Source organism: Crocuta crocuta, unplaced genomic scaffold, assembly GCF_008692635.1.
Source record: "Crocuta crocuta isolate KB4526 unplaced genomic scaffold, BGI_CrCroc_1.0 scaffold96, whole genome shotgun sequence".
Lineage (NCBI taxonomy): Eukaryota > Metazoa > Chordata > Mammalia > Carnivora > Hyaenidae > Crocuta > Crocuta crocuta.
In genome coordinates, this window is record NW_027531522.1 from 4,492,273 (window position 1) to 4,519,534 (window position 27,262).

Consider the following 27,262-nt stretch of genomic DNA (forward strand, 5'->3'; position numbering starts at 1 on the left):
TAACTAATCTGGTTACCAGAAGTGATAATTTTGTTTTGTGAAAAGTTGATCTGGTCTTCCTGCCAAGTCAGACCCCAGTAATTAGATATCAGAAGCAGCTGTTTCTTGAGGCTTCAGTCTTTTTTTTTAACCTACATTTGGAGAATACTTTTTTTTTTTATTGTGGAGAGAGCAGAGGTGTGGTCAACTTAAATAAACATGTTATTAATCCAAATGTGTTTTGATACAAGTTAAAAATGAGGGGGCAGTAGGCAGTATTCCTCTTTTATTGTACTAGGAATTATCTGATTTGTCAACAAATCATTTTTACTGACCTTGACTCTCAAAGAAGAATAAGATAAATGTTCTATATGAGCATTAATAACTAGGATTTTTATACAGGCTAACCTGTATAAAAAGTTGGTTCCTTTTATACCTTGGTTCCAAAGGAGAGTTTAATGCTAAGAAAAGCCTATTATAAAAGCTATCATTTTATATAAATTTCAGTAGATTTCTCTAAAGGCAATCGACTTTAACAGTGATTTATAGCAGAACAACCCAAAGCTTCTCCCTGCTTCTTTGTAGAAGATTAGCCATAGAAGCCCAGACTTAAAATTTATCATGAAGAAAACTTACTTTGTTCTATGCTATTTATTTATTTTTGCCTTGGAAATCATTATTTATTTTATTCTTTTATTGATTTTTTTGTTTATTTATTTTTAATGTTTATTTTTGAGAGACAGAGTGGGAGTGGGGGAGGGACAGAGAGAGAGGGAGACACAGAATCTGAAGCAGCTCCAGGCTCTGAGCTGTCAGCACAGAGCCCAACACAGGGCTCGAACCCATGAACCGTGAGATCATGACCCGAGCTGAAGTCAGACACTTAAACTGAGCCACCCAGGTGCTTCTTTAATTAAATTTTTTAAAATGTTTATTCATTTTTTGAGGGGGGCAGGAAGAGAGGAGGACACAGAATCCTAAGCAGGCTCCAGGCTCTGAGCTGTCAGCACAGAGCCTGACACCGGCTCAAACCCACAAACTTCAAGATCATGACCTGAGCAAAAGCCATACACTTAACAACTGAGCCACCTAGGCACCCGAATCATTATTTTTAAAACATGTTCCTTTTTCAAGTTGTTTTGAGCTTTACATGCGCCTGTTCTAAAATCCTATGATCCTGAAGATGTAATGAATACATATCTTAGTATGCATAAGTTTCCTGTTTTATTTTCCCAGTCCACCGACCAGAGACTTCTCAATGTCTTAATATTTAGTTCTTTTCATGGTAAAAGCATTTATGTCTAGGCATATTGTGTGCGTGCGTGCGTGTGTGTGTTTGCTAGCTTTTGGGGGAAGGGGGTGGGAGGGTGGACTCTGTTGACTAATAAATTTAAGTGCAAAAGCCAGAATAAAGAAGACAAAATTCTTATTAAGAGTTTATTTAGTTTGAGCTTTTAATCAGTAGTACCGTATGTGAAAATGACCAAGTCAGAAGGATTACATGGAATTACTAACTTTGAGGCAGTTAGTAACTTCTGAGTAACACTACACAAATTAAGATTTCTAGATGTCAACCAGAGTTTGAAGTTCCTCAACTTTGTGCCTAAATACATAGTTTGGGTAACTGTGGTCTTTTCTCCTTTGCTGAATCTGATAGCCAAACACATGTTCTTCTCTTGGATTTAATATCCCTGAGTTTTCTCAAGACAATAGAAAGTTTTATTAAGAAGAGTTTACTTTGGTCAGATCCTGGATAAGGTCTTCTGATTTTTGTTTTGATTAACTATTCATGTGTTTTTCTACAGCCTAGCAGATCTAAAAAGAGGTAGGTCTCACATTTGTAGAACGAGCATAAATAGAATAAATTAAATTACTGGCAATCCATTGATATAAATCAGAGGTCAACAAATTACAGTGCAGTCCATGGCTCAAAGCCCACCACTACCTGTTTTTGAAAATAAAATTTTATTTGGACACTGCCACATGCATTTGTTTATGTATTCTCCATGGCTGCTTTCTCACTACGATCGCAGAGTTGAATAGTTGGAGCTGAGACTCTTTGGCCTCAAATATTTACTATCTAAGCCTTATAGAAAAACGTTGCCAATCTTCAATAGAAAGTAAAATAAGAAATCTCTCTTAGGTCACCTAAACCAGTGATTTCATGGTGCTGTTTGCAAAACTTTTATGAGAATAGAGGTTGTGTTTTGTTTACCACTATATCCTCGATGCTTACACATAGTAGGTACTCAATAAATGTCAGGCAAAAAAATAAGAAATTTCCAAATCTATTTTACTCTCCTCAGTTCCCTAGTCCTTGTGGTTTAAAGCACAAATCCAAATTAACTTCCAGTTGGATTTGCCAAGTATAAAAATGAAGGAGAAATGGTGACTTTCTAGCCTACATGTTATGATAATAATAATTATTTACTTGGCACTACTGCCACATACCATAATAAGCACGTCATTCATACATATCTCATTTAAACATCACAGCAATCTTTTAGGTGTTGTAGCATTATCATCCCCATTTTATAGATGGAAAATTATCCAAAATTACATAGCTACTAAATGGCTTAGTTGTATCATACACATTGTAATAAATGGAAAGGGGCTAACTCTAGAATATAAGTGAAGTTTCTCTGAGATCTGTTCCAGTCAACAGCTAGACTATCAGGTCTATACATAAATAAATCAGATGAGAACTTTTTCTTGTACATCAGTAAACCTGTTTCTAGAAGAATGGTTCATAGGGAGCAACACATACATTTTCAACATCTCTGAGTTGAGCTGTATCAGATCTTTACTAATCCTGCTTTTCTGATTTCCAGAGATAACTGGCTCCATTTTGAAGTATACAGCATATCTTACATTAGAAGATGACCAAGGGGCGCCTGGGTGGCTCAGTCAGGGAAGCATCTGACTTCAGTTCATGGTTCGTGGGTTTGGGCCCTGCATCAGGCTCTGTGCTGACAGCTCAGAACCTGGAACCTGCTTTGGATTCTCTATGTGCTTCTCTCTCTCCGCCCTCCTCCCCCTGCTCGTACGCTCTCGTGCTCTCTCACGCTCTCTCAAAAAAAAAAAAAAAAAAAAGAAGATAACCAAGGAGTAGCCATAGGATATGCAGAAAAGTCTTTAATTCTAGAAGAGGTAGCATAGGAGGTGAGACCAATTTTCTGGCAGGAAATTTTTGCCACTTACTACCTGTGTAACATTGGGCAGATTACTCAGTCTCAGTTTGAGCCCCAGTTTCCTCATTGAGATAGAGATAGTAGTTATCACAGAGGGTTGTAAGGATAAAGGGAATTGGTAGGTAGGTATGTAGGTAGATAGATTGATAGATACTAGACAGCTGTCTATATATAGTGGCTTGAATGGTGTCTAGTACATGCAATAAAGGTATTTCTGCATTGTCTCAGTTTTTTCATGAAATGTAGAATTTACCATTTTCAAGTATCCAATCCAGTGATTTCCAGTTGATTCACAATGTTGTGTAGTCATCATTTAATTCCAGAACATTTTCATCACCCCAATAGAAACTCTGTGTACAATATGGAGTCACTGCCCCATTCCTCATTCTCCCCATACCCTGGGAACTACTGATTTGTTTTCTGTCTCCATGGATATGTCAGTAAAGGACATATGTACAGTTAAAATGGATTGATACAATATATGGCTTTTGTGTCCAGCTCTTTTTTTGCTTAGCATAGTGTTCTCAAGGTTATTCATGTTGTAGTATGTATCAGCAACGTATTCCTTTTTATGTCTGAATTATATTTACTGTATGTATAGACCTCTATGCACAGGTTGTTGGACATTTGGGTTGTTTTCACTTTTTGGCTACTGTAAATAATACTGCCATGAACATTTGTGTATGAATTTTTGTTTGAACACCTGTTTTCATTCTTTTCAATAAATTTCTAAGAGTATAATTACTAGGTCATATGGTACTTCTACATTTATTTATTCTATTTATTCTATGTCTATTCTATATATATTAAGGAATCATCAAACATTTGCTCAGTGGCTGCAAAATTTTAAATTTATTTTTATTTTTATTTTTTTAAAAAATGTTTTATTTATTTCTAGGAGAGAGAGAGACAGCATGAGCAGGGGAGGGTCAGAGAGAGAGGGAGTCACAGACTCTGAAACAGGCTCCAGGCTCAGAGCTGGCAGTCAGCACAGAGCCCGACGCAGGGCTCAAACCCACGAACGCGAGATCATGACCCAAGCGAAAGTCGGAATCTTAACTGACTAAGCCACCCGGGCACCCCTACAAAATTTTAAATTTTGATGAAGTATAGTTCTCTTTTTCATCTTTTGTTTCCTATCCTTTTGATGTCATAGCAAAGAACACATTGTAAAATCCAAGGTCATGCAGATTTACCTCTGTTTTCTTCCAAGAATCTTATTGTTTTACCTCTAACATTTAGGACTTGGACTCACTTCTAGTTAATTTGAGCTTGTGGTGTGAGGTAAGGGTCCAGCTTCAATCTTTTGCTTATGGATATCCAATTGTCTCAGCATCGTTTGTTAAAAATGCTCTTCTCTTCCTATTGAATGATCTTGGCATCCCTGTTGAAAATCAGTTGACCACAGATGAATAAGTTTATTTCTGAACTCTGAATTCTTTTACTGAGCTATATGTCTGATCTTACTCCATGACCACACTATCTTCATGACTGTAGCTTTATAGAAAGTTTTGAAATTAAGACTTCTGAGTCCTCCAACTTTGTTGTTTGCTTTCATGATGTAGCTATTCTGGGTCTCTGGCATTTCCCTATGAAGTTTAGGATAAGCATCTACATTTTTGCAAAATGCCAGGTAGCATTTTCATAGGGATCACACTGAATCTGTAGATCAACGTGGGAAATATTGCCATCCTAACAGTATTAAGTCTTCTCATCCATGAAATGGTGTATCTCTTCATTTATTTAGATCTGTCATTTCTTTCAGCAATGTTTTATAATTCATATTATACAAACGTTATACATTTGTTAAACATATTCCTAAGTATTCTTTTTGTTGCTATTATAACAGATTTGTCTTAATTTCATTGTCAGATTTTCATATTGCTAGTGCATAGAAACACAGCTGATTTTTATATGTTGATCTGGTGTCCTACAACTTGTTGAATTTATTTATTAGCTCTGATACTTGTTCTGTGATGCTTTAGGCTTCTCTTTTTCTTTTTTTAAAAATATTTTATTTTTAAGTAATCTCTGCACCCTATGTGAGGCTCAAACTCACAATCCCAAGATCAGTAGTCATATACTCTTCTGACTGAGCCAACCAAGTGCTTTAGGATTTTTTTTCTTTCTTTCTTTCTTTCTTTCTTTCTTTCTTTCTTTCTTTCTTTCTTTCTTTCTTTCTTTCTTTCTTTAAGTTTATTTATTTATTTTTGAGAAAGAGACAGAAAGAGAGAGTAGGGAAGGAGCAGAGAGAGAGAGGGAGAGAGTAAGAATCCCAGGCAGGCTCCACACTGTCAGCACAGAGCCTGATGTAGGGCTCTAACTTACAAACCATGAGATCATGACCTGAGTCGAAGTCAGGCACTTAACCAGCTGAGTCACCCAGATGCCCCTTGGGATTTTCTATGTGTAGAATCATACCACTTGTGAATGGAGATGGTATTAATTCTTCCATACTAATTTGGATGTCTTTTATTTATTTTTCTTGAGTGCTTGGTTAGGCTAGGACATCCAGTCCAAAAGTGGACTTATTACTGATCTTGGGGGGAAACTTTCAGACTTTCACCATTAAGTATGAAGTCAGCTATAGATTTTTCATATAGGCCCTTTATCAACTTGAGAAATTTCCCTTCTAGTCCTAGTTTGTTTGTTTTGTTACCAAATGGTGTTGTGTTTTATCATAGAATTTTTCCATCTGTTGAGATGATTATGTGATTTTGTCCTTCATTTTATTAATATGGTATATAATATTAATTTCTCATACATTGAACCCACCTTTGGATTCATGGGATAAATCGCACCTGGTCATGATATATAATTCTTTTTATATGCTGCTGACTTTGAATTACTAGAAACTTGTTGAGGAATTTTGTATCAACATTCATAAGGGATATTGGTCTATAGTTTTCTTTATTTGTGGTGTTCAGTATCGGTGCCCCATAGAATTAGTTAGAAAGCATTCCTTCCTCTATTTTTTAGAAGGGTTTGTAGAGGACTGGTGATTTCTTTAAATGTTTATTAGAATTCACTAGTGAAGTCATCAGATTTTGAAGTTTGGGGCTTTTCTTTGTTGGATGTTGAGGGGGTTTTTTTGGTGTTGGGTTTTTTTTTTAAACTAATCAATTTCTTTATTGTTATAAGTCTATTCAGTTTTTCTGTTTTTCATGAGTCAATTTGTGTGTTTCTAGGAATTTGTCTATTTCATTTGACTTTTCTAATTGTTTGGCAAGCAATTATTTATGCATAGTATTTTCTTTTAAAAATGTTTATTTTGAGGGGCGCCTGGGTGGCTCAGTCATTTGGGTGTACGACTTCAACTCACATCATGATTTGATGGTTCATGGGTTTGAGCCCTGCATAGGACTCTGTGCTGACAACTCAGAGCCTAGAGCCTGCTTTGGATTTTGTCTCCCTCCCTTTCTGCCCCTCCCATGCTCATGTTCTGTCTCTCTCTCAAAAATAAATAAAAGCATTACTTTTTTCTTTAATTTTTTAAAATGTTTATTTTGAGAGAGATAGTGTGTGTATGAGCAGGGAGAGAGAGAATCCCAAAGAGACTCTGTGCTATCAGCACAGTACCTGGTGTAGGGCTTGATCTTGCAAACTGTGAGATCATGACTTCAACTGAATCCCAAGAGTCAGGCGCTTAATGGACTAAGCCACCCAGGTGCCTCATGCATAGTATTTTCTTACAATTGTTTTTATTTCTGTAAGATTGGCAGTGATGTGTCCCCACTTTTATTCCTGATTTTAGTAACTTGAATCCCCTCTCTCACTCAATTATAGGTTTATCAATTTTGTTGACACTTTTAGAGAACCAACTTTTGGTTTTATGGAGTCTCTCTTGGTTTTAGTTTATATTCTTTTTCTGTTTCCTTAAGGTGGAAGGTTAGATTGAGATTTTTTTTTTGTCGTCATTTATAGCTGTAAGATTCCTCTGAGCACTGCTTCTACAGCAACCCTAGTTTTGGTATGTTGCATTTTTGTTTTCATTTATATCAAAGTACTTTCTAATATTTATAGCAATTTATTTTTTCACTTTATACAAAGTTGAATATCACTAATTTACTTCTTGTTTAATGCTTAGTCCTATTAAGTTAGAAAAATACTTATAATTAGCTATTAATGTTAATGAATTAAAACCTCCCAGAATGTGTAAATCCAAAAGGAAATGATATGATCTTGAAATTTAATGACCTTTCCTGGTTCATTCGCAATCTAAACATCCCTGGGAAAAGATTCTTTAGAGCTTTTCAGTTTTACTCTACAAAAGCACAGTTTTCTGGCCTGTTACTATGTTCTTGTAACATGTCCACAGTTATCTTATAGGGAGATAACATAATGGCACTTTTCATTCATATCTAAGTTTTGGGGTTTTTTTTTGTTTTGTTTTGTTTTGGTTGTTCATGAGTGTGTTATTTCTACACAGTGTGAATTTTCCAAATTTCCTTCTGTTGTTGATTTTTACTCTCATTCCATTGTGGTTCAAGAAGATACTTTGTATGATTTCAGTATTTTAAAATTTATCTTGACTTACATTGTGGCCTAAAATCTGGCCCATCCTAGAGAATGTTCCATGTGTATTCTGCTGTTGTTAGGTAGAATGTTCTGTGGATGTCTGTTAGGTAGGTCCAGCTGGTTTACTGTTGTTCAAGTCTTCTGTTTACTTGCTAATGTTCTGCCTAATTTCTCTGGACATTATTGAGAAACTGGGGTATAGAAGTTTCCAATATTACTGTACAAATGCTCCATTTCTCCCTTTATTTTTTAAAATGTTTTATTTATTTCTAGGAGACAGAGAGACCGCATGAGCAGGGGAGGGTCAGAGAGAGAGGGAGTCACAGACTGAAACAGGCTCCAGGCTCTGAGCTGGCAGTCAGCACAGAGCCCGACGCGGGGCTCGAACCCACAAACCACGAGATCATGACCTAAGCGAAAGTCGGACACTTAACCGACTAAGCCACCCAGGCGCCCCTCCATTTCTCCCTTTAAATCTGTCAAGTCATTGCTTTATATATTTAGGGGCTCTGTTGTTAGATGTGTATATGTTTATGATTGTCATATCTTCTTGATGCATTCACCTTTTGTCATTAAGTAATGTTCTTTTTTGCCTCTTGCAACCATTTTTCTCTTAAAGTCTATTTGGTGTTAATATAGCTATTCCAGCTCTCTTTTGGTTACTGTTTGCATTTAGTATTATTTTCCACCTACATACTTTCACTTTGGTTCTAAAATGATTTTCTTGTAGACCCCATATAGTTGGAGTATGGTTGTTTTTAATCCATTTTGCAAGTTTCTGCCTTTTAATTGGAGAGCTTAGTCCATTTACATTTAAAGTGATTACTGATAAGGAAGGACTTATTTTTGCCACTTTGCTGTTTGTTTTCTATATGCTTTATCCTCTTTTCCTAAATTCCTCTTTACTGCCTATTTTTGTGTTAGATTTTCTTTCTAGTGTACCATTTGATCCACTTTTTGTTTATTTTACTATAGATCTTTATTTTCTTTGTGTTTGCCATGGGGATTATAAGTAACATTTATTTACAGCAATCTAGTTTGAATTAATACCTATTTAGCTTAAATTGTATAAAAAATTTGGCTCCTTCGAAGCCTGTTCCTATTCCTTATGTAGTTATTGTCACGGATTACATCTTTATACATGTATATCTATTGACATAGATTTATATTATTGTATTATTTTACATTTATGTTTACTTTAGTAGTTGTCATTTAAATTGTTTGGAAAAAAAATGAATTACTAACCAAAAATACACAAATTTTGACTTTTATGTTTATCTATATATTATCTTTACCAGTGTTTATTTCTTTATATAGATTTGAGTTACTGTCTAGTATTTTTTTCCTTTCACCCTGAAGAACTCCCTGTGATATTTCTTCTTTAGCAAATAATTAGCAATAAATTTTTTTAAATTGGAATGTTCATTTTTCTTTCACTTTTGAGGGATAGGTTTGCTGGACTTACAATTCTTGGACAAAAGTTTTTCTTAGCACTTTAAGCATGTCATTCTGCTACCTTCTGACCTCAGTGGTTTATGAGAAATTAACTGTTAATAATGTCAGGATTCTCTCTCTTGGACTTTGTCTTTAAACAATTTGATTATTATGTTTCTAGGTGTGGCTAAGTTTATTCTACTTAGGATTTTTGTAATTCTTGGATGCACATATTTATGTCTTTCATCAAATTTTGGCTATTTTCAGGCATTTCTTCAAATATACTTTTTTTCTGTCCCTTTCTCACTTCTCCCTATTGGACTCTTATTTTGTGTAGGTTGGAACTCTTTATGGTGTCCCACAGGTCTCTCAGACTGTGTTCATTTTTCTTCATTCTTCTTTCTGCTCCTTATATTGAGTAATCTCAACTTGACCTATCTTCAAGTTCACAGATTCTTTCTGCTCAACTCTGTTTTGAGCCCCCCTAGTGAATTTCTGTTTTCAGTTATTATATTTTTCAAGTCCTTTAGTTCTTTGTATTGTGCTTGAGCATATTTAAAATAGTTGATTTAAAGTCTTTGTAAGTTCAATGTCTGGGCTTCCTCAAGGACAATTTGTATTAATTTCTTTTATCCCATACTTTCTTGTTTTCTTTGCATACTTTATAATTTTTTAATGAATACTACATATTCTCCCACCCTACCAGGGGTTTTGTTTGTTTTTCTGTTTTTTGCTGCTTTTGGTTGTTGTTTTTCTAGTGACTTGAACTAATTTTGTGACATGTATATGTTATATGTAACCTCTGACATCTCTGTTTGATTTGCTTAGTGGTCAGCTAATGATTCAGCAGATTTCCTTAAAGGCTTGGAACCAAACAGGGGGAAAAGTCTTTGCCAGAAGTAGGTTCTGTGTATAGGTTGGGGCATGCCTTCAGCATTCAACTAGGTTTACAGCTCTCTCTCACCCTTCACCTTCTGCTTGTGTCCAGGCTAAAGATCAGTCAGAAGTGACAATTTAGGGCCTTCACAGGTCTGTCTGAGTATTACTCCACCTTGGACATACACACAGTCTTCTGGTTTCCAAGGAGTATGTGGGAGCTTTTCAAAGCCCATATTCCTGAAAGCATCACATCAGTCTTTCCTCCGAAGCTTTTTGATGTGTCTATTATATGGCCCAACTGCTATTCCTTACCCCCTTTGGCACTGGCTAATAAATTTGCCTTTATGTTTTTAACAAGTGTCCTACATAATTAATTGCCTCTCTACCTTGGAAGAGTTCGGAGTTTGGTAAAATAAAGGTAAGCCCTTTACACAGTCCATCAGGGAAGCAGCAGGCAGACCAAAACAAACAACCATGGTTCTTGAAGAACCAAGTCCACTTTGCTTCCTTCAGCACTGGGAGCCCACACCAAGAACTCAGATTGGTGTCTTCAAGACCCTAATGGGAATCAGCTGCCTTTTTCTTGTTTAAGTAGTTTGCATAGTTGAGATTGGGTCGATTCTGACCGTTTTTCCAGATTATTTGCTGTTTGTGTACAAGGACAAGCCCTTGCAGTTCCCTTCCCTGTCATTTTTGCTGCTGTCACACTGCATTGTTTTAATTTTGATATATATCACATTCATAGTTTTGTTTTAAAAATGTTCATATATAATCTTCTTTACAGAAGTCATCCAAACATTAAGATAATCCATGTTCAAGTTGCTAAGGAGCCATATCATATTTAGAAGGAAAAGAATTCTGCTAATTGACCTCTGTAGGTCTATTGATGTCAACAGTGTTAAAGATAGCTGGTTCACCCACAGCCCTATCAAAAACTTTTCTGTGCAAGCCAGAGAGATAAAAGGCCTGTCTACTGAGTATAGGAGGTGAATGTTCTAACGTTCAGGTCTCTAGTAGAAATATTACGTAAAATGCTGGAAAAATTAATACATATCTGAGTCTTTACCTTTAAAATTGCAGTTGAACATTCACATTGTAGTTATGTGGATGTTTTCCATATGGTTTACCAGATAGTATGAATGTAACAGTTGTTCTCACTGCCTTTCCAGAGCGATAGCCTCTTATAAAGTGACTCAACCCAAATATATTAACTGACTCTAAAGAGCTAACATAGGGACCTCTGATTCCGATGCAGCATTTTTTGGGTTTGAATTCTATTGAAACGAGCCTAACAACAACTATACTTACCTCATAGCTTTGTTATGAGGGTGAAATGTTAAGATTCATTAATTTACTGAAACTAAATACATCCATAAGCTAGTTTGAGGTGAAGCTTATCTAGAGCATGTCTTTTTGATAGGGAAATCCTCAAATTTTTCAGTTCTATCCACCTAAGGTGGAGCTAATTGGAGAAATAACCATAGTGGACAGATTCTCAAGAGGAAGAAGTCAGACAATATTTGTGTGTAGCCTGAGATGCTCATTCCTTAGTCAGGAAAGAACTGTCTGAATCTACAGCTGGGTGCAAAACAAAAACATGAGGTTGGGGAACAGCATCCTAATGTGTAATGATTTGGGGGGCCAGAAGGATGGGCCACAATAGTGGGAGATAAAGCTAAAAAGATTGGAAAAGACAGATGATGAAGGCACTTGGGAGTTACTGAAGGGTTTGAAATAGGAGAGCCATCTGGCTACATTTATATTTAGGGCACATACTGTGGCAGGAAAGTGGAGAATTAGAATCAGCATTGTAAGACCGGAAGGAGGGAAATGCCTTAGGTGACTCTTAGTTATTTTTATTTTTAAATAAGTCAGAGGTGTTTCAAAATGAGGATGAATTAATTTTATAACACAAGAAAACACATACGTTTTATTTTGTAACAAATCTACTTTTCGAATTTTTCCATGGTCTAGTCCCAATTTAATAAAATCCAAAATTAAAGTCCCACTTAGAGAATAGTTATTCAATGACATTTGTCCTCTTTGCTCAACAAAATCTCCATCACAGGTTTTCAGCAAAGAATCATCCTCTTCTACTGCTTGTTACCTATTAAGTAGAAGGAACACATCAATTCTGTCAGCAAATTAAAACAAAAATTTTTAACTGTGTGACCTGCAAGACTTACTCTGCTAACTTTATATCTTGTCAGTCCTCTGTAAGTCACAGAAATATTCACACCTAAGCTAAAATTGTTAACTAGAGTGACACCCAGGAGCAGGAAGCCCCAGAAAATTGATAGTGAAAATAATGGTTCATAAAGGAAAGCTTGACAAATTCTCACTTTGCGTCTCTCCAGCTATTTCTTTAACAGCTATTTAGTCCCAGTACACAGATTTGTGTGTGTGTTTTGTTTTGGATTTTTAGTCATTTGGACTTTTTCAGGATAGTAGTTTTAGGAATTCATTGGACAGATTTTCAACTATAAAACAAAATAAAATTTAATAAACGACTTTATTATCATTTTGTACTAGTTATTGGAATAATTTTTGAACTTAGGGGAGATCAAGTTTTATACCCAGTTTGACATTGTGTTCTTTGTTTTTGTCATGGATTTCGTGCTGGGTGTGTGAAATCATGTTTCCTGAGTGTATCTGTACACACAGGATTACATAAAATGTAATTTTAACATCTGCTGAATCCTCCATACCCTTAGTGAACTATTGTGACCTTTTAAATATGTTTAAACTATATTAGTAATGTATATAAATAACAGGCAAATTTATTTTTGCAAACTAGACTATGGAAACTGGACACCATTGAAAACAGCCTTGGAAACACTAGAAAAACGTTAACTACAATATACACACTAATTATAGTTATTTTGGATAAATGCAAATGTAACTGCTTTCAAATAGGCATACATTTGACATGTGAAACTGAGATTCCATAGGTTGTGGCTGGATGGTAGATTCAATATAAATAACAATGAAGAAACCGCATATGGTAAGCCTGGGATTCAGAAATTGGCTTTAAGATTCTCAAATAAATAAAGACCTTCTTTGAAGGCACATGGATGTATTAATTTTTAATTTGTTTCTTTTTGATCTCTTAATTACTGAAAAAGATTTATTGGTTAATTTTAGGAAGGCAAGTGTTTGAAAAGTTTTGCCAAATACTGTCTTCTTTAAATGACTGTATGGTAATGAAAAGTTAAGAGGAGAGCCAAATTAGATTGAATAATTGTTCAGTCATGTGGGTCAGGCCAGTTGCATAGCCTGGTTGTTAGACTGATTGCTCAAATTACATTGCCTGGGGTCCTGCACTTGGTTGGCTGTCTTCTCAGATCTTAACAAGGTTCTGGGAATTTCTTTTTCTGACAACGTTTGCTTTGTGTTTTTCCCCTCCCCCTACCACTTCCAGGATGCTTCATCTGCAGACATTAGAAAAGCATATCGTAAGCTTTCACTGACTTTGCATCCAGACAAGAATAAAGATGAAAATGCAGAAACTCAGTTTAGACAAGTAAGTGAAGTGTGCTGTTAATATATTTTGTAAGATTTATAAATAAATGTTCTCTATTAGAAATAGAGACTTACATGTAGAATATTTCTATTTGAAAATAAGGTTGTAGTTTAGGAATATATCACGTTTATTCCATTTTTACAAAATATCACCAGTATTTTTCATTAGATTCTCTAAATTCTTGGAGGACCATAATTGTCATAATTTTCTTGTCTAAATTATAGCTTTTGCTTTTAAAAAGCACATTTTAATAATTACTTTTGCATCTTTCACATTTATTGTGATATTAAGCCTTTTTTTAACCTCTGAAGATTCTACTAAAAACATAAAATGTTACATATAATTAAGATTGTATCTGTTCATTGCATATATGAGCACACAGGGTTTTCTGCTTGTGGATTATAATGTGTTCACCTTCCTAAGTGATTTCTTATAGTTGAGAGTATTTTTATTTTAAAGTAATGCTTTTATTTTAGTTGGTGGCCATTTATGAAGTTTTAAAGGATGATGAACGAAGGCAGAGGTGAGTGTTCATTTCTGCTTTTGAATTAAGATGTTGTAGCTTGATGTCTCCATTTATAAAGGAAAGAATTGTCTCACTAAACATTTTATTATAAGTTAGTGTTTTATTCTTGTTTCTTCCTGTGTTTAGAGCAGAGTTAATTGATATTCAAAACATTCACTAGGTTGACTCTGTACTTACAGGCTTCAGGATCATGAGTCATAACATTAGCAAGTCGCGGCTCCGTTAGATACGATTCTTAACATGCGTGCCTATGCTCTGGAAAGTACAAATGCCGCTTGACTTCAGACAAATGCCTAGTCATATTAGATATATCAGTAATAACTCCTATCTGTGCCTGGTGGTCTTCTTTACGTTTCTTATTCCTTAAATGTTTTGAAATTAGGCTGTTAGCGATACTCGCATTATCACAATTTCTTGAAAATTCCTCACTCTCAAACCCTGAGATTTGTGAGTGAGAACAGACTCGTATAAGTCTGTAGAAAATAGATGTGGAAGAAAAACATTTGCTGTTTTTTCCCATTTCTTTTGCCTTTTCCCCTGCCCTTACTCTGCTCTAGTGATTCCACATTTAGGGTTAAACTTCATAAGGGAGGCAGCTCCCTCACTTCGAGACTTCTCTGTGCCCCGTTCGTAAGAGTAGTAATATATTGGTACAGTGGTTTATAGTGCCAGTGACTTAGGAGATTGCAGAGAGGCCCCTTTCCTCTGCTCCTTCAGAATGTGTGGAATGTGTAGACACTATTGCATTGGCCTTCACAGTTTCTTAAGTTAGACCCACAGTAAGAAGTATATTTGGGGAGAAAAAAAGTATATTTGGCACCATGCCTCAGAACACACATACACGTTCACATACCGGAAGCAAAAATTTCACAAAACACCTTATAGTGTGTGAAACAGACTGATACGTTCCATTCTAGGCTAGTCTAGACTAGCCATTTAAAAAAAAATACTTCAAATGTATCATCTGGAATTATTCTATGTCCTAAAACATTAGCTACTACTCTTGGTTCTCATCTTAACTCTTTAATTTGAATACCTCAGTTTGTCAGATTGCAAAGCAAGAACTCAAGATATTCTCTGTAAGTGTTCTTTGCTTTATAACAAGGGCTGGCATTGGCCCAGATACCATAGCAGACATTCCTCTGGTTTGAGATAATCCATAGTGTTGAAAGAGTCCTAGAAGTGTGTTGAAAGAAGCGTTGGTCATTCTGTGCATATTTTCTAGTTGGTTTCTCTCACTGAGCCCCTAGTTTTATTTCACACTTCAAGAATGTGTCCGTAAAGATAGCTTTATTTAGTCTTCCTACATCTTTGGCATTAGAGTTTGTCTTTTTGTTTGTTATCTTAAAAGTCAGTAAACTTTGTAACAGTTTCTTTATGTTGGTGAAAAATCATTTATAGAGCAAATCACTTCTTATGTATAATCATTTTTTTTGAAAAATCATTTACAGAACAAATCACTTTTTATGTATAAAATGTTTCTTCATTAATGTATTCTCATCTAACATTTTCTTTTTAGGATTTCTTCCCTCTGCAATTTTTTTACAATGTTAGTTGAAAAAATGGATCTGACATTTACACAAACAGCTGTAGTATTTATACCCCTCGAGGCACTAGTAACTCTTTGGTAACTGGTTTTCCTTGAGGCAAAAGTCTTAACTAATCAAGCTGAGAATCACTTCTCTAAAGCTTGCGCCTGAGGCCAGGTGACCTATGTGTATTTAAACATATATGAGAAATGCGCCTCTACAGACAATTACCTGATGTTTCTAATTCCTTTAGGAAAAAAAACACCCAGTAGTCATTTTTTATCTTCCAAAAGAAGATTGTCTTATACTGGTATTAAAAAATGCTCTTTGGTATCACAATTATTGATTATAAATATTCATTAAGTTCTTTTAAATGTGTAACCTCCTAGGAATTTGCAATTTGGAAAATTGTCATATGTGTTTCCCTATTTATTTCCCATACAAGTAATTGTGCTTTCACTTAAATCAAGTGCATTCTTTAAATTTTGGTAGAAAAGAGAATAGCAATGGCTAGGTAAAATAAACTGGATGACCTTTCCTTTTTTCTTTTTAAGGAGAAGACAAATTTTATTTTATTTTTAAGCAGCCTTATTTAGGTATAATTTGCATACCATAGAAGTCATATATTTTAAGTATGCAAGACAATGGTTTTTATTTGGTAAATTCATAGAGTTGTGCAAGCCACCACGATCCAGTTTTAGAACATTTCCACCACCTCAAAACATTCCCTCAGGCCCGTTTGCAGGCAATCCCCAGACCCAAACAATCACTGATCTCCTTTCTGTGTTTATAAATTTGTCTTTTCTGGGCCTTTCTTATTAATGAAGTCACGTAATATGTACTCTTTTACATCTGGTTTCTTTCTATTATAATCTTTCTGAGGTACATCCCTATGGTAGCATATACCAGTAGTTCATTCTTTTTTGTTGCTGAATACTATTCCATGTCATATACCACTTTTGTCTGTCCATTCGCCAACTGATAGACATTTGGGTGGTCCTCACTTTTTGGCTGTGATGAACAATGCTACTATGAATATTCACATACAAGTCTTTGTGTGAACAATTTTTTTTAAAATTTCTATTGAATAGATTGCTGGGAGTGAGATTCTGAATAAACTTTCAAGCTTTTTTTTTTCTCCCCAAAACATAGACTGCAGTATGCCAAGTAACACGTTTGCCTGGTTAGTGTAAGGAAGCTTAGCATAGCTGCATTTTCTAAACTCCAGAGGTAACTTGCTTATTTTGGGGAATAGCAACTCAGCTGTATTCTGACATAATATACTATACAAGTATCCTGAATGTTAGATGAAATGAAGTACTGAGTGGACACTAATCATTACATATATACATTAGAATGTGCTTTGTAATTAGTATATTACTTTTTTAAAAATATATTCTAAATTTTTAACTAGTAGTATTTTGCTAACCCAGTTGTACAACTTGTAATTTGTTTTGTTTCTTTTTGGTCTGTTTTATAGTATTGCACTTGTAAAAGTTGAATGTATTTTTTTTAGCTTACTAAATAAAATCATGTTTTATTTCAAATCCAGTGAAAAGTATAGTTATAATAGCCTTAATATGCTAAACATTTACAAATCCATTACATCATTATTCTAAATTTGATTCCAGGTATGTTTGAAGACAAGTAAACCTTAAATTGAAAATAAGAAATCTTAGTACCTTCCCTAATTAGGAGATATAAGATATTTATTATATGCAATATATGATGTGCTGTGTACCACAAGTTTTGACATATATATATATATTTTACAAAGGAGAGTACGATTGACTAATTTAGATGTGTTTCCTGTTTATAATCTTGTATGATTAATTTTTACTCAAAGGTTCAAAATGCGATCCAAGTGGATGTGGTTATTACTGTTTCAAACTAAAAATTCACACTTTGTATGATGGGAAATTTACAATTTAGGCAAATGCTAGAATTTTTGAATACTTATTTTCACAATAGATATGTTTTCTATCTTAGTGTCATAGTTGCTATTTTATATTTCAAAATATGCAAATATTTTATATTTACATAAACTTTTTTCTTTTCTTCTGTAATTTAAACATTTTTAGACTTATTTGCTTTCCGATGTTTACATTAGGCTAAATAATATTTGATAAATTGAGATTAGAGAGTGAAACTCACTATGATTATGTAACCATTCTTTTATATTTATCATGTACATTTTAAGAAAATCAAAGTAAACATATTTTAGACCATATGTTGAATGTGGAATTGATTAATCAGTATTTTAATTTCCAAGATAATAGCCTTAATAATTCTGTACCACTTTTTGCAGTAGTGACATTTTCATCACGCGGACTGACTTTTGTATTTTCCTATATTCATATGCGTACACATTCTTAATCTGGTTTTAACAAATTATTGAGAGCAGTTTGCAGGAGCTGAATTACAGAACATTTTAACAATATCAAGTGTTAAATATAGAAACAGCGTAACATAGTGATGTTTTACGTTTTATGTGTTGTCAACACATTTTTTCTTAAACAACTATAAATATGGTCCCTGTGTATTTTAAGAAATATCTTTATTTTTCAGTGTTTCAGGAGAGCGGTGATTTATCTTTTAACAGCATATATTCTAAAAAAGTGAACTATAATAGAAGCTATCTTCCCTTAAAATGGCCAGTCGTGTGAGCCATAATGTTCATTGATAGTAAAATCAATAGAGCATTGATTCTAAGCTTAATCCTTGGAGACTGTTGTTTAGAGTGGCAGACATAGCTTAGTAAATATCTGGTTCTGTTTAATGTGTTCAGTGCATGAGGTTTTGCTGTCTTGAATTTGGCTGTACACTAAATACAACTTATATGTGAGGGTAGAAAAGAGTTAGCTATTACTAGATACATAGCACTTCAACAATGATGGTGATAAAATGTGTGATGTGAGATTCATAGCTAGGAGTTTAGCTATGTTTTCTTCAAATACAGTGTAGATTTAAAACAAATTTAATACTTAGTAATGCTTTTAGGGAATTGTCACCACTTCTTAGATGTTCTTTATCAATAACCACTTTTTACATGAGACTTCTAATCTTATTTCATGGGAGAGATTAGCTGAAAATAGTGATTTTTGTACTCACCTCCTTTTCTCTGAAGAAATCTGAAGTAGAATGTAGATTTAGAATAAATTCAGGATTGAACATTCTTTGGCCTTCTTTCAAACGTTGTAATCTTGAAACCTTTTTGCCAATCCATTTCTAATTTAAAATGAGTCAATTTTTGCCAAGATAGATTTAAACAAACTTTTGAGGACAATAAAGGTAGCTTTCGATGAAATCATGCTATTATAGCTTGACATTAGTGTTCAAGAGTTGCTATAAATATTAGAAAAGAAGAATATTTAACATCAAATTTTGCCGGTCCAGCTACTACACAACCATATTTTAATTTGTACGCTCTTGTACACTACATAATTTGCCTTTTAAGAGTTTAGTACTAATTAATGTCTTTTGCTTTGAACATTAGTTATTCTGATCTGCCATTATTATTAATAATCTAAGTTGATCTAAATGTCAGGTTTTCCGGTCTTGCTAATAAAATATATTTTGAATTTGTAACCGATATTTTCCTACTGAAAAAAGAAGGTGCCTATAATAAATCCTCTGCTTTATTTTTTTCAGCATATCTCCAAGGTATCAATTTAATAACTATCAAAGTAGCTACTGCAGTTGTTGCATTTAAATTGATTTACATGTCAAGACTGGCAGTTTAGCAGCTGCGCTATTATTCCTAGATCGGTCAATTTACTTGAGAAAAACCTACTACTGAGTTCTACTGACCTGCCTGACAATATAGGCCCTATTTCTATTCCTGTAATTAGGCCTGCGACTAACTCAGAATATTTTTAATTAAAATATTTTGGTCAATGTGTTGCACCAAATTAGGCCTTTCAGTGAAGATTTAATTCCAGAAATAGTGTGATTAGAATATTTAATGAGTTGTGTTCAATTAAGATTAACAGGTTGTGTGTTTTGAACATACAGTGTTTGTGTGTGACCATTTTGAGTTTTACAATCATAAATGTTACTCCTGATTTTTAACCTTAAAAATAATTGTCTTCATAATGGTCTGACAGCTAAATTTAAATTCAGTTAAAATTTTATTCTAAAGAAAGCTGATTTAAAATGCATTACTAGGAAAGCTTTTATCTGTTAATGTTCTTTCCCTCCAACAAAGCCAAAAATGAGGAAATGCCACTTAAATGTTTACAAATAAACAGTTTTACTGAGAAATCTAATATAAACACTGGTTGTTACCCATCTCTTTCAACTTTGGAAACTTTGTATTCTTTAAAGGATTTTGAGCAATACAAAATTAAAAGATGCTTGTCTTACAGAGTTTTAATCACGAAGAAGCTTTGATAAAATAACACATATGAATATTTCACCCTGAACTACATAGTACAGGGTTGGGAAAAACAGCACTGGCTAGAAAATTTATCCTGAATTTGGTTCAATTAATATATAATTAATGATAACAAATAGAGCTCTTATCTTTATTTTTCTTCCACTGAGATCCTTTCTTTTGTTGCTGACTTCTATGGTGGGGTCTTTACTGCAGACTGATAGAGAGGTAGACTATATGGCTTTAGTTTAGATGTCATTCCAAAAGTCACATCATTGGGGTGCTGTTAAATACAAGGTCTGGTATCCACAGTCTGTTACTGTGTATCTTTTTGAGGCTTGTCTGTGATCGTGCTATACACAGTGGTGTGAATTTGTAGGCCATTATAACGCTGATAATCTACATAAATGTTATATATTTTGGAGAAATTCTTTTCTCTTTCCTCGTTTTAAATATGGGTATGAATAATTTTTTTTGTTTTTATTTTAAACATCCCACGAAAAACTATTATATTTGCTACTGTAGGTATGATGATATTCTGATCAATGGACTTCCAGATTGGCGACAGCCTGTATTCTACTACAGGCGGGTGAGAAAAATGAGCAATGCTGAGCTGGCATTACTTCTGTTCATTATTCTCACAGTGGGTCATTATGCTGTGGTTTGGTCAATCTACCTGGAAAAACAACTGGTAAGTATTGGTAATAAATCAAATGTTCTAGCCTCCTTAATTTTATCTGGAATTTCAGACATTTTATTTTTCAATTTCAATTTTTCTATATATACTCCTTATTCTCCTAGTATTATATAGAGTCCTTGGTGTTTGATGTGTTTCTAAGTCAAGAAGAACTCATGACATAAAAGAAGGATTTTTTTTCTTTTTTAATAAAATGAAATGTGGTGTTTGAGTTTGTCATACAGTTTTTGTGAAGGCCTAAATATCTAGCTGAAAATTAGCAGGTAGAGCCATGTTTTCTTAATTGTCACCTTTCAAAGAAATATTTTTTATGTAAAAATGATTTTAGAAACTTTTGTGTCATCACCTTTTATGTAAAGAATTTTACTTTAAAAGGTTTTAACTAAACGTAAGACTCGAACTGAGCATAATTTTATAATTTCAGAGACCAGTTGGTTAAAAAAATCACACTTTTCTTATTTTAACATGCCATCACACAGTTTATTCTGCTCTGGATTTTTATTTATGTGCTAAAGATAATCAAACATATTTATCAGTCTTCATAAATTAGCATCTGTTTACTCATTCTTTTTGAAGTGACATTATTAAAGTTGGATGAATGAGAAAAAGTAAGTTGAATGCTTTCTCTTCTTAGAAAACTTTGATTGCTATGGAGATGCACATGACTGACAGTGCTGAACTTCATGTGTGTTTAAGGACCGGGTGCCATGGCAACAGTTATTGTTAAAGATTGATGATTTTACTTAATCATGTTGGACCCTACATACATTTGCATAAATGTTCTTCTATAATGTTTACCCTTCACAGAAGACTCTTGATAACATTTGAAGAGTACATGTTAATGATAACCTGTAACCATAATTCTTTCCACATTAAGGATGAACTGCTTAGTAGAAAAAAGAGAGAAAAGAAAAAAAAGGCGGGTGGCAAGAGTATGGATGTATCAAAACTTGGTGCTTCAGAAAAAAATGAAAGGTGGGTGCATATAAAAATATTTTGTGATTTGAAACTGTTTTAAAGTATCTTTAATGTGATTCAGCTTCATATGAATATTCATTTCAGATTTGCTAACATCTGCATCTGTAGTAGGCTTATAAAAGATTAGTAATGTGCCACAGCTTATGAGACAAATTCTAATCTCAGGCAAAAGTTCTGCAGGTTTTTGTCCCCTTGTAAAATGTAAATATGTATTTAAGTAATCAAACCCCCAGATTTTTGTCACTTGAAATTTTTATCCTGAACTACAGAAATAAAGTATTCCGAGAAGGATCTGTCACTTGAGTGTTTAGCTCAGAAGTGACAATAAGCAGAAAGGCAGTGATATGCGGTACACTCAGAAAGATACCATTTCTGGTATCGATTCATAAAAAGAAATAAAGGGTTTAAATAGTTCACACAGCAGGGCAGGAACTGGATCAATGTGAGATGGAGATCAGAGACTACGCTGCCTGTCTTGTGTTCTGATGACCTCAGTGAGTAATGCTTCAGTGAGCTGCAAATGACGTTAATTTTTATGTATTGGTTTGTTTATGCTACAGTCTTCATATCTGCTTGTCAGCACTTGGGAACACTCTGACGAGGCTTAGTCTTTTATAGCTGAGGTAATCATAAGGTTTAAGAATTCATTTTGTAGAACTGACGACAAGTCCAGGTTAGGAAGAGAGCTTTTGTTTCTTTATCTTTATAACTTGTTTAGGAGCCTCCTTCCCCCAAATCTCCGCCTGTGCATCTTGCGCTTTCCTCAGCCACTGTGCATCTTGCACTTGTTGTAACTCATGTATTTCATGATAGAATACATCAAATGTAGTGATAACTGTCATACATATTTCATTGAAAAAAATCTCTTCATAGCCTTCTTGGAATCGCTGTTCATAATAGAATTCATGATCTTTATAAAAATATTTGTTTCCCAACTTGCTATATTTTGCTTCATTGTTATTGGGGTTTTGTTTGTTTGTTTTCCCTTTTAGATTACTGATGAAACCACAGTGGCATGATTTGCTTCCGTGCAAGCTGGGAATTTGGTTTTGCCTTACACTAAAAGCATTGCCTCATCTCATCCAGGTAAAGTGTAACTCTTTCATATGATATTAGATGCTTTCATTTTAATTATTCATGAAATAATTTATGCCCATGTCTGCTATCTGAGTACTGATAGACAGTGGATGTTTTATAATGCTGATTGAATTGATATAAGTATAAACCTGTTTAGAATAGTTCTAAAATCATTTAGGTGTCTATCCCTATAACTGTCTCTTACATTGCTTTTAGAACACCTTAGAATTCTAAGACATTAGAAAAAGGAAAAAAATACTATTGTTAGACAGGTATAGAGCAATAAAAATTTAATTCAGTGTAACCACTTAAGATGTATCCAGAAAAAAAGAACAGGACTCAAATAGCCCATCACCTGTGATTTTTAACAACATTTAAGTACACAGTGTTGGGGGGGGGGGAACAACTTACATGAAGATTTGTATATTTATGCAAAAATATATATTGCTTTCCATTTTATTTGCAACTTTAAGAGGTGTGAGATATTTTGTCTTATATTGGTAATCAGTTTCTGTTGCTAGTCATTCGTGATTAAACAATAGAATGTACTTATCTATAATTTCTATGGCAACTTCTCTTATTTTTAAAAATATTTAACATACCAAAGCATGTTTTATTAAATTATTGCTTTGCTAATTTTAATTATTGCATCTGGTTAGAAAATTCCAAACACATAAACATAACATTTAAAAGTATATGTAATAGTTGGGTGTAAAAATTTTGAGGTTCTTTTAAGTTGTAATTTTGGGTAGGAAATGTTTCATTTCAGAAAATAAGTGTTTAGAAAAAACAAGAGAGCCAGATGATTCCTATACCAGAGCTGTTTTTCCTAATCATTTAAGGAAATGAATGATTCCAACTTCCGCATTTTATTTTTTTTCCTCTTAGAACAAAAATTTTATGTTCGGAAAATGAAATAAAAATCACTAGTGTGTTTCTTTGTAGTCTTTGTGAAATTATCAGTATTCCATCAAAATAGTTCATCTTACTAGTTATTGCTTACAGAATCATACAGTTTTTAAACAGTTAATAGAGAAAATTGGAGTACTTTGGTAATTCAAAAGCTTTAGTTTATAAGTTATTCAGCATATTATCTTGTTTATTTGCATAAAAACCCACAATCCTTTTATGCTATGTATGTCTTAACAAGAGAGAGAGGTAAAGTATATTTGTCATACCTGTATGTATATGAGAGGATGTAACCAAAAAAATATTTTAGGACATGTATTTTCTTATGTTTTTTAAGAGTGACTTTTGTTTTGTTTTGTTTTGCTTTGCTTTAGAATCTGCAATAGGCAAGCCAGAGTATAGATGCATTTTATAGTCATGAGGCAGAGTAAATAGAGTATCACATAAAATGTCAGTCTGAAACACTTCTTTGTAAGTGTAAGCTAAGCCGTTTGAAACAATGTTTATTTGGTAAAATTACCATAAATCCTGGTTAGTATACAGAGCAATTTGCAAAACTAGAACCAATATATTAAGATGGCTTAGATTTATAAGTTATTATTTTAAATTATCTGCCTCAGAGTCTAGAGCTAACAGATTGTGTTGCCTTACTATAAATTTTTTTTAAGTTACAAAAATTTAGGAATTTTATAAAAAATATTTAGTCTCTTTAGAAACTCTGCTTTCTTAAACTGTTGGATCAGTGTGAGTTTTCAAGTTTTTACTTACTTGGTGGTACCTGTTGCTTTCAGTTTTGAGATACTAGGCATTAGGTTTTTAAAACCTTTGTAAATCTGACTTTTAAATTTTATTCTAATTATTTCTTGCTGATAATTTCATTTCAAGAAGAAAACTAAGACAATGTTCTTCTTTTAAAAACAAATACTTGGTATTTTAATTCTGTTTTGAGGACCTAAGATTTGTGTTTTCATGTTCACTGACAAAATAATGTATATAGTAGACTGATACGAACTGTAAAAGTGAAAGTATCACCGATGGTCAACACAGAAAGCATCAGCAAAGCAATACTGAATAGTTGCTGTTAGGATTAAATTTTTGTCTGCTTTTTTTCCTTCAGTCTGCTGTAACTTTGTATTAATGTATCATCCATAAAATTGTGTAATACGAATACATATGCCTTATCCACAATACTGAAGTTTTGACGTGATACTTCTGTGAGGTCTTCAATAAGATATTTGTGAAATTTAAAAGAAGCCCTCCTTACCTGAAGCAATGTAGATTGGTAATTGGTGCAGTAGGGAATAGCCCTACTAGAGCTCTTGTTTGACCACAAGGATACAAAATGATGCATATGACCTTCAACATTTTAAGCATGTACTTTGCCTTTATTTATTTGTTCACTCACCATAGGGCTACTATTTTATTTTTTTCCTGTATATACCATGTCTATAATTTTGGTTTCCTTAAGGTCAAACTTCCAGTTGATTTCTTGAAGAAGAGTTAAACGAGACTCTTGCCAAGCAATGTAATTGTATACTCCTTACAGAGTTTTATGATTTCCCCTGGTCTTTCATAATTGACTAATTTATATCTAGTTAACTGCAATTTTAGAAACTCTTTTATTGAGCTTTACAAACCATCTACTTGGTTTTCATAGAAACAACTCTTTTTCTATTCACTTTTCATTTCTTAATACAATATTTAAACTGAATTATATAATGACACACCAAATATCACTGACACAGACTTAAGAGCTAACACATCTAGCTCCTCTAAGCATGCGGTAAGTTAGTTAAGCAGATGTCAGTTAAGAGAATTTTACTTCTGTGTGTGAATGCCTTGAATTTCCTGAAATTCATTAAAACTGATCTGCAGGTGTTCTGTGTAAGTATGTAGCTATTTGGATAAGAAGGAGGACCCAAACTAAAAGTGGGAGATTCAGAGACTTCCAGCAAATGGCCTTTATACTAGCCAGATCTATACTCAGATTTTGTCCTTGTCATGTCAACACTCTTCATCTCCAGCTTCTTCCTCTAAATACCCATTCCTTTATTGTACTTCAGATACATAAATGGTTATCCAGTAGGAGGTGGAAAAGTGGCAGTTCCAGATAATGGGAAAATTACAAGAATGAGTAGGTTAGAAGAATGAGACAAAAGAACGAAAACGTATTATACTTGACACATATAAAATATTTGGTAATGTGAAATTAGTATCAAACACTTCCCAGACTGGAAAAGATCCAAGGAAAGATGTATGGACATTACTGTGCTTAGCAAAATGTAAGCCTCAGATCATTCACGTACCCACATATGTAGAAAAGTAAGAAGTCAGGGGAAACACCAAAGTAAAAAAATGTGGAATGTTTGTAAATTGATGAGGAGAAGGAAGGTTAATGTGTGCATATGCAGAGAGAACATGAGAGAAGAGTAACATGCATGACTAGATGCAGAGAAGTCGGGGAGACTTGAGAAAATGTGTCTAGGCAGTACGAAAGCAAGTTAGAATGATCAACAGAAGACATGGAATATGAATTAGAATATAACAGAGAAGTTGGACTGTATCAAGAGAGGCATTGTATGCTTTGAGCCTAGAATTTAATTTTAACATTAAAAGTTTAGCCCTAGTGACACTTGCATCTTCCCAGCCTGTTTCTCCTCTCACGGTAGGTTTGAAAGGAATACACATTCTCTTGGAATATGACTAGACCGGTCGTCTGTGTTACCTGATTTCAGCCTGTAATACCCAGAAGTTTTTCTAGCCTCCAAAATGCCCTTTTTGGATATTTTTTGATTTATCATACATGTTCTGAAACATATTCATAACCATGAAAGTAGCAAACAATTGATGAAATATACAGTGTGCGTATTCCAATTTAACCCTCATAACTTAGTTTATTTTTGTCACCGTCTGTCTTTGTTGGAGTCTTATATATTTGGGCCCATAATAATTTAGGTTGGTAGTACCTTTTGATTTCTCATATACAAAATCAGTAAGTGAGAAGTATTCTAAGTAATTACCAGTCTAAATTATGGTCTGTTCATAGTTCTCTACACTTCCTTTTTGTTGTTCTCTGTACTTTCTAAGATGAAAAAATCCTAGGCACTGAGAATTTATTTGCTTGATAGTTTGTTTGATTCTGAGGGAATTCACCAAATTTCTCTCTACCTGCTATGTTCCGTTTCTCAGTTACATAATTTATAGAAATATAAAACTCCTTTATGTATGCATTGCCCCCAGTTGTAAAGTTTTCCCATGGTGAAGTCCCGCCCCATCTTTTCTCACTACCAAGCTGATCTTATGTGAACACAAGTTAAACTAAAAATTATTGTAGGGAATTTCCAGCATGCACAGCCCCACCCCCATCAGGATTCATAGGTTGCCTAGGAGCAGTGTCTGAAAAAATACAGGAATCTTCTCTATAATGCTGTGGCCTTTACCTTAAAAAGTAAAAAGTTGCCTAAGAGAGTAAAGGGAATATTCTCCTTTACAGAACTATCTGTAAATGGAGGCATCCTCCCTCCCGGGAAGCTTCCCCCATGGAAACTACAACCGTGGACAAGCCTGGAGGTCACCCTCTGTACAGTCAGGGCCCTTCCTTTCTAGCCCCTTTGCTTCTGCTTGCTGGGACTCTGTCAGAAACCAAA

The 27,262-nt window shown here is 34.1% G+C and overlaps 1 protein-coding gene across 1 annotated transcript in view; it reads left to right on the forward strand.

Annotated features, from left to right (window-relative positions):
• The window catches only part of DNAJC1 (DnaJ heat shock protein family (Hsp40) member C1), a 206,775-nt gene that overhangs the window by 56,090 nt on the left and 123,423 nt on the right, over positions 1-27,262 (forward strand). The window contains exons 4-8 of the mRNA XM_077772477.1: positions 13,423-13,524; positions 14,001-14,047; positions 20,480-20,645; positions 21,529-21,626; positions 22,622-22,715. Of these exons, the coding sequence (XP_077628603.1) occupies positions 13,423-13,524; positions 14,001-14,047; positions 20,480-20,645; positions 21,529-21,626; positions 22,622-22,715 (507 nt within the window). The remainder of the gene's footprint in view (positions 1-13,422; positions 13,525-14,000; positions 14,048-20,479; positions 20,646-21,528; positions 21,627-22,621; positions 22,716-27,262) is intronic.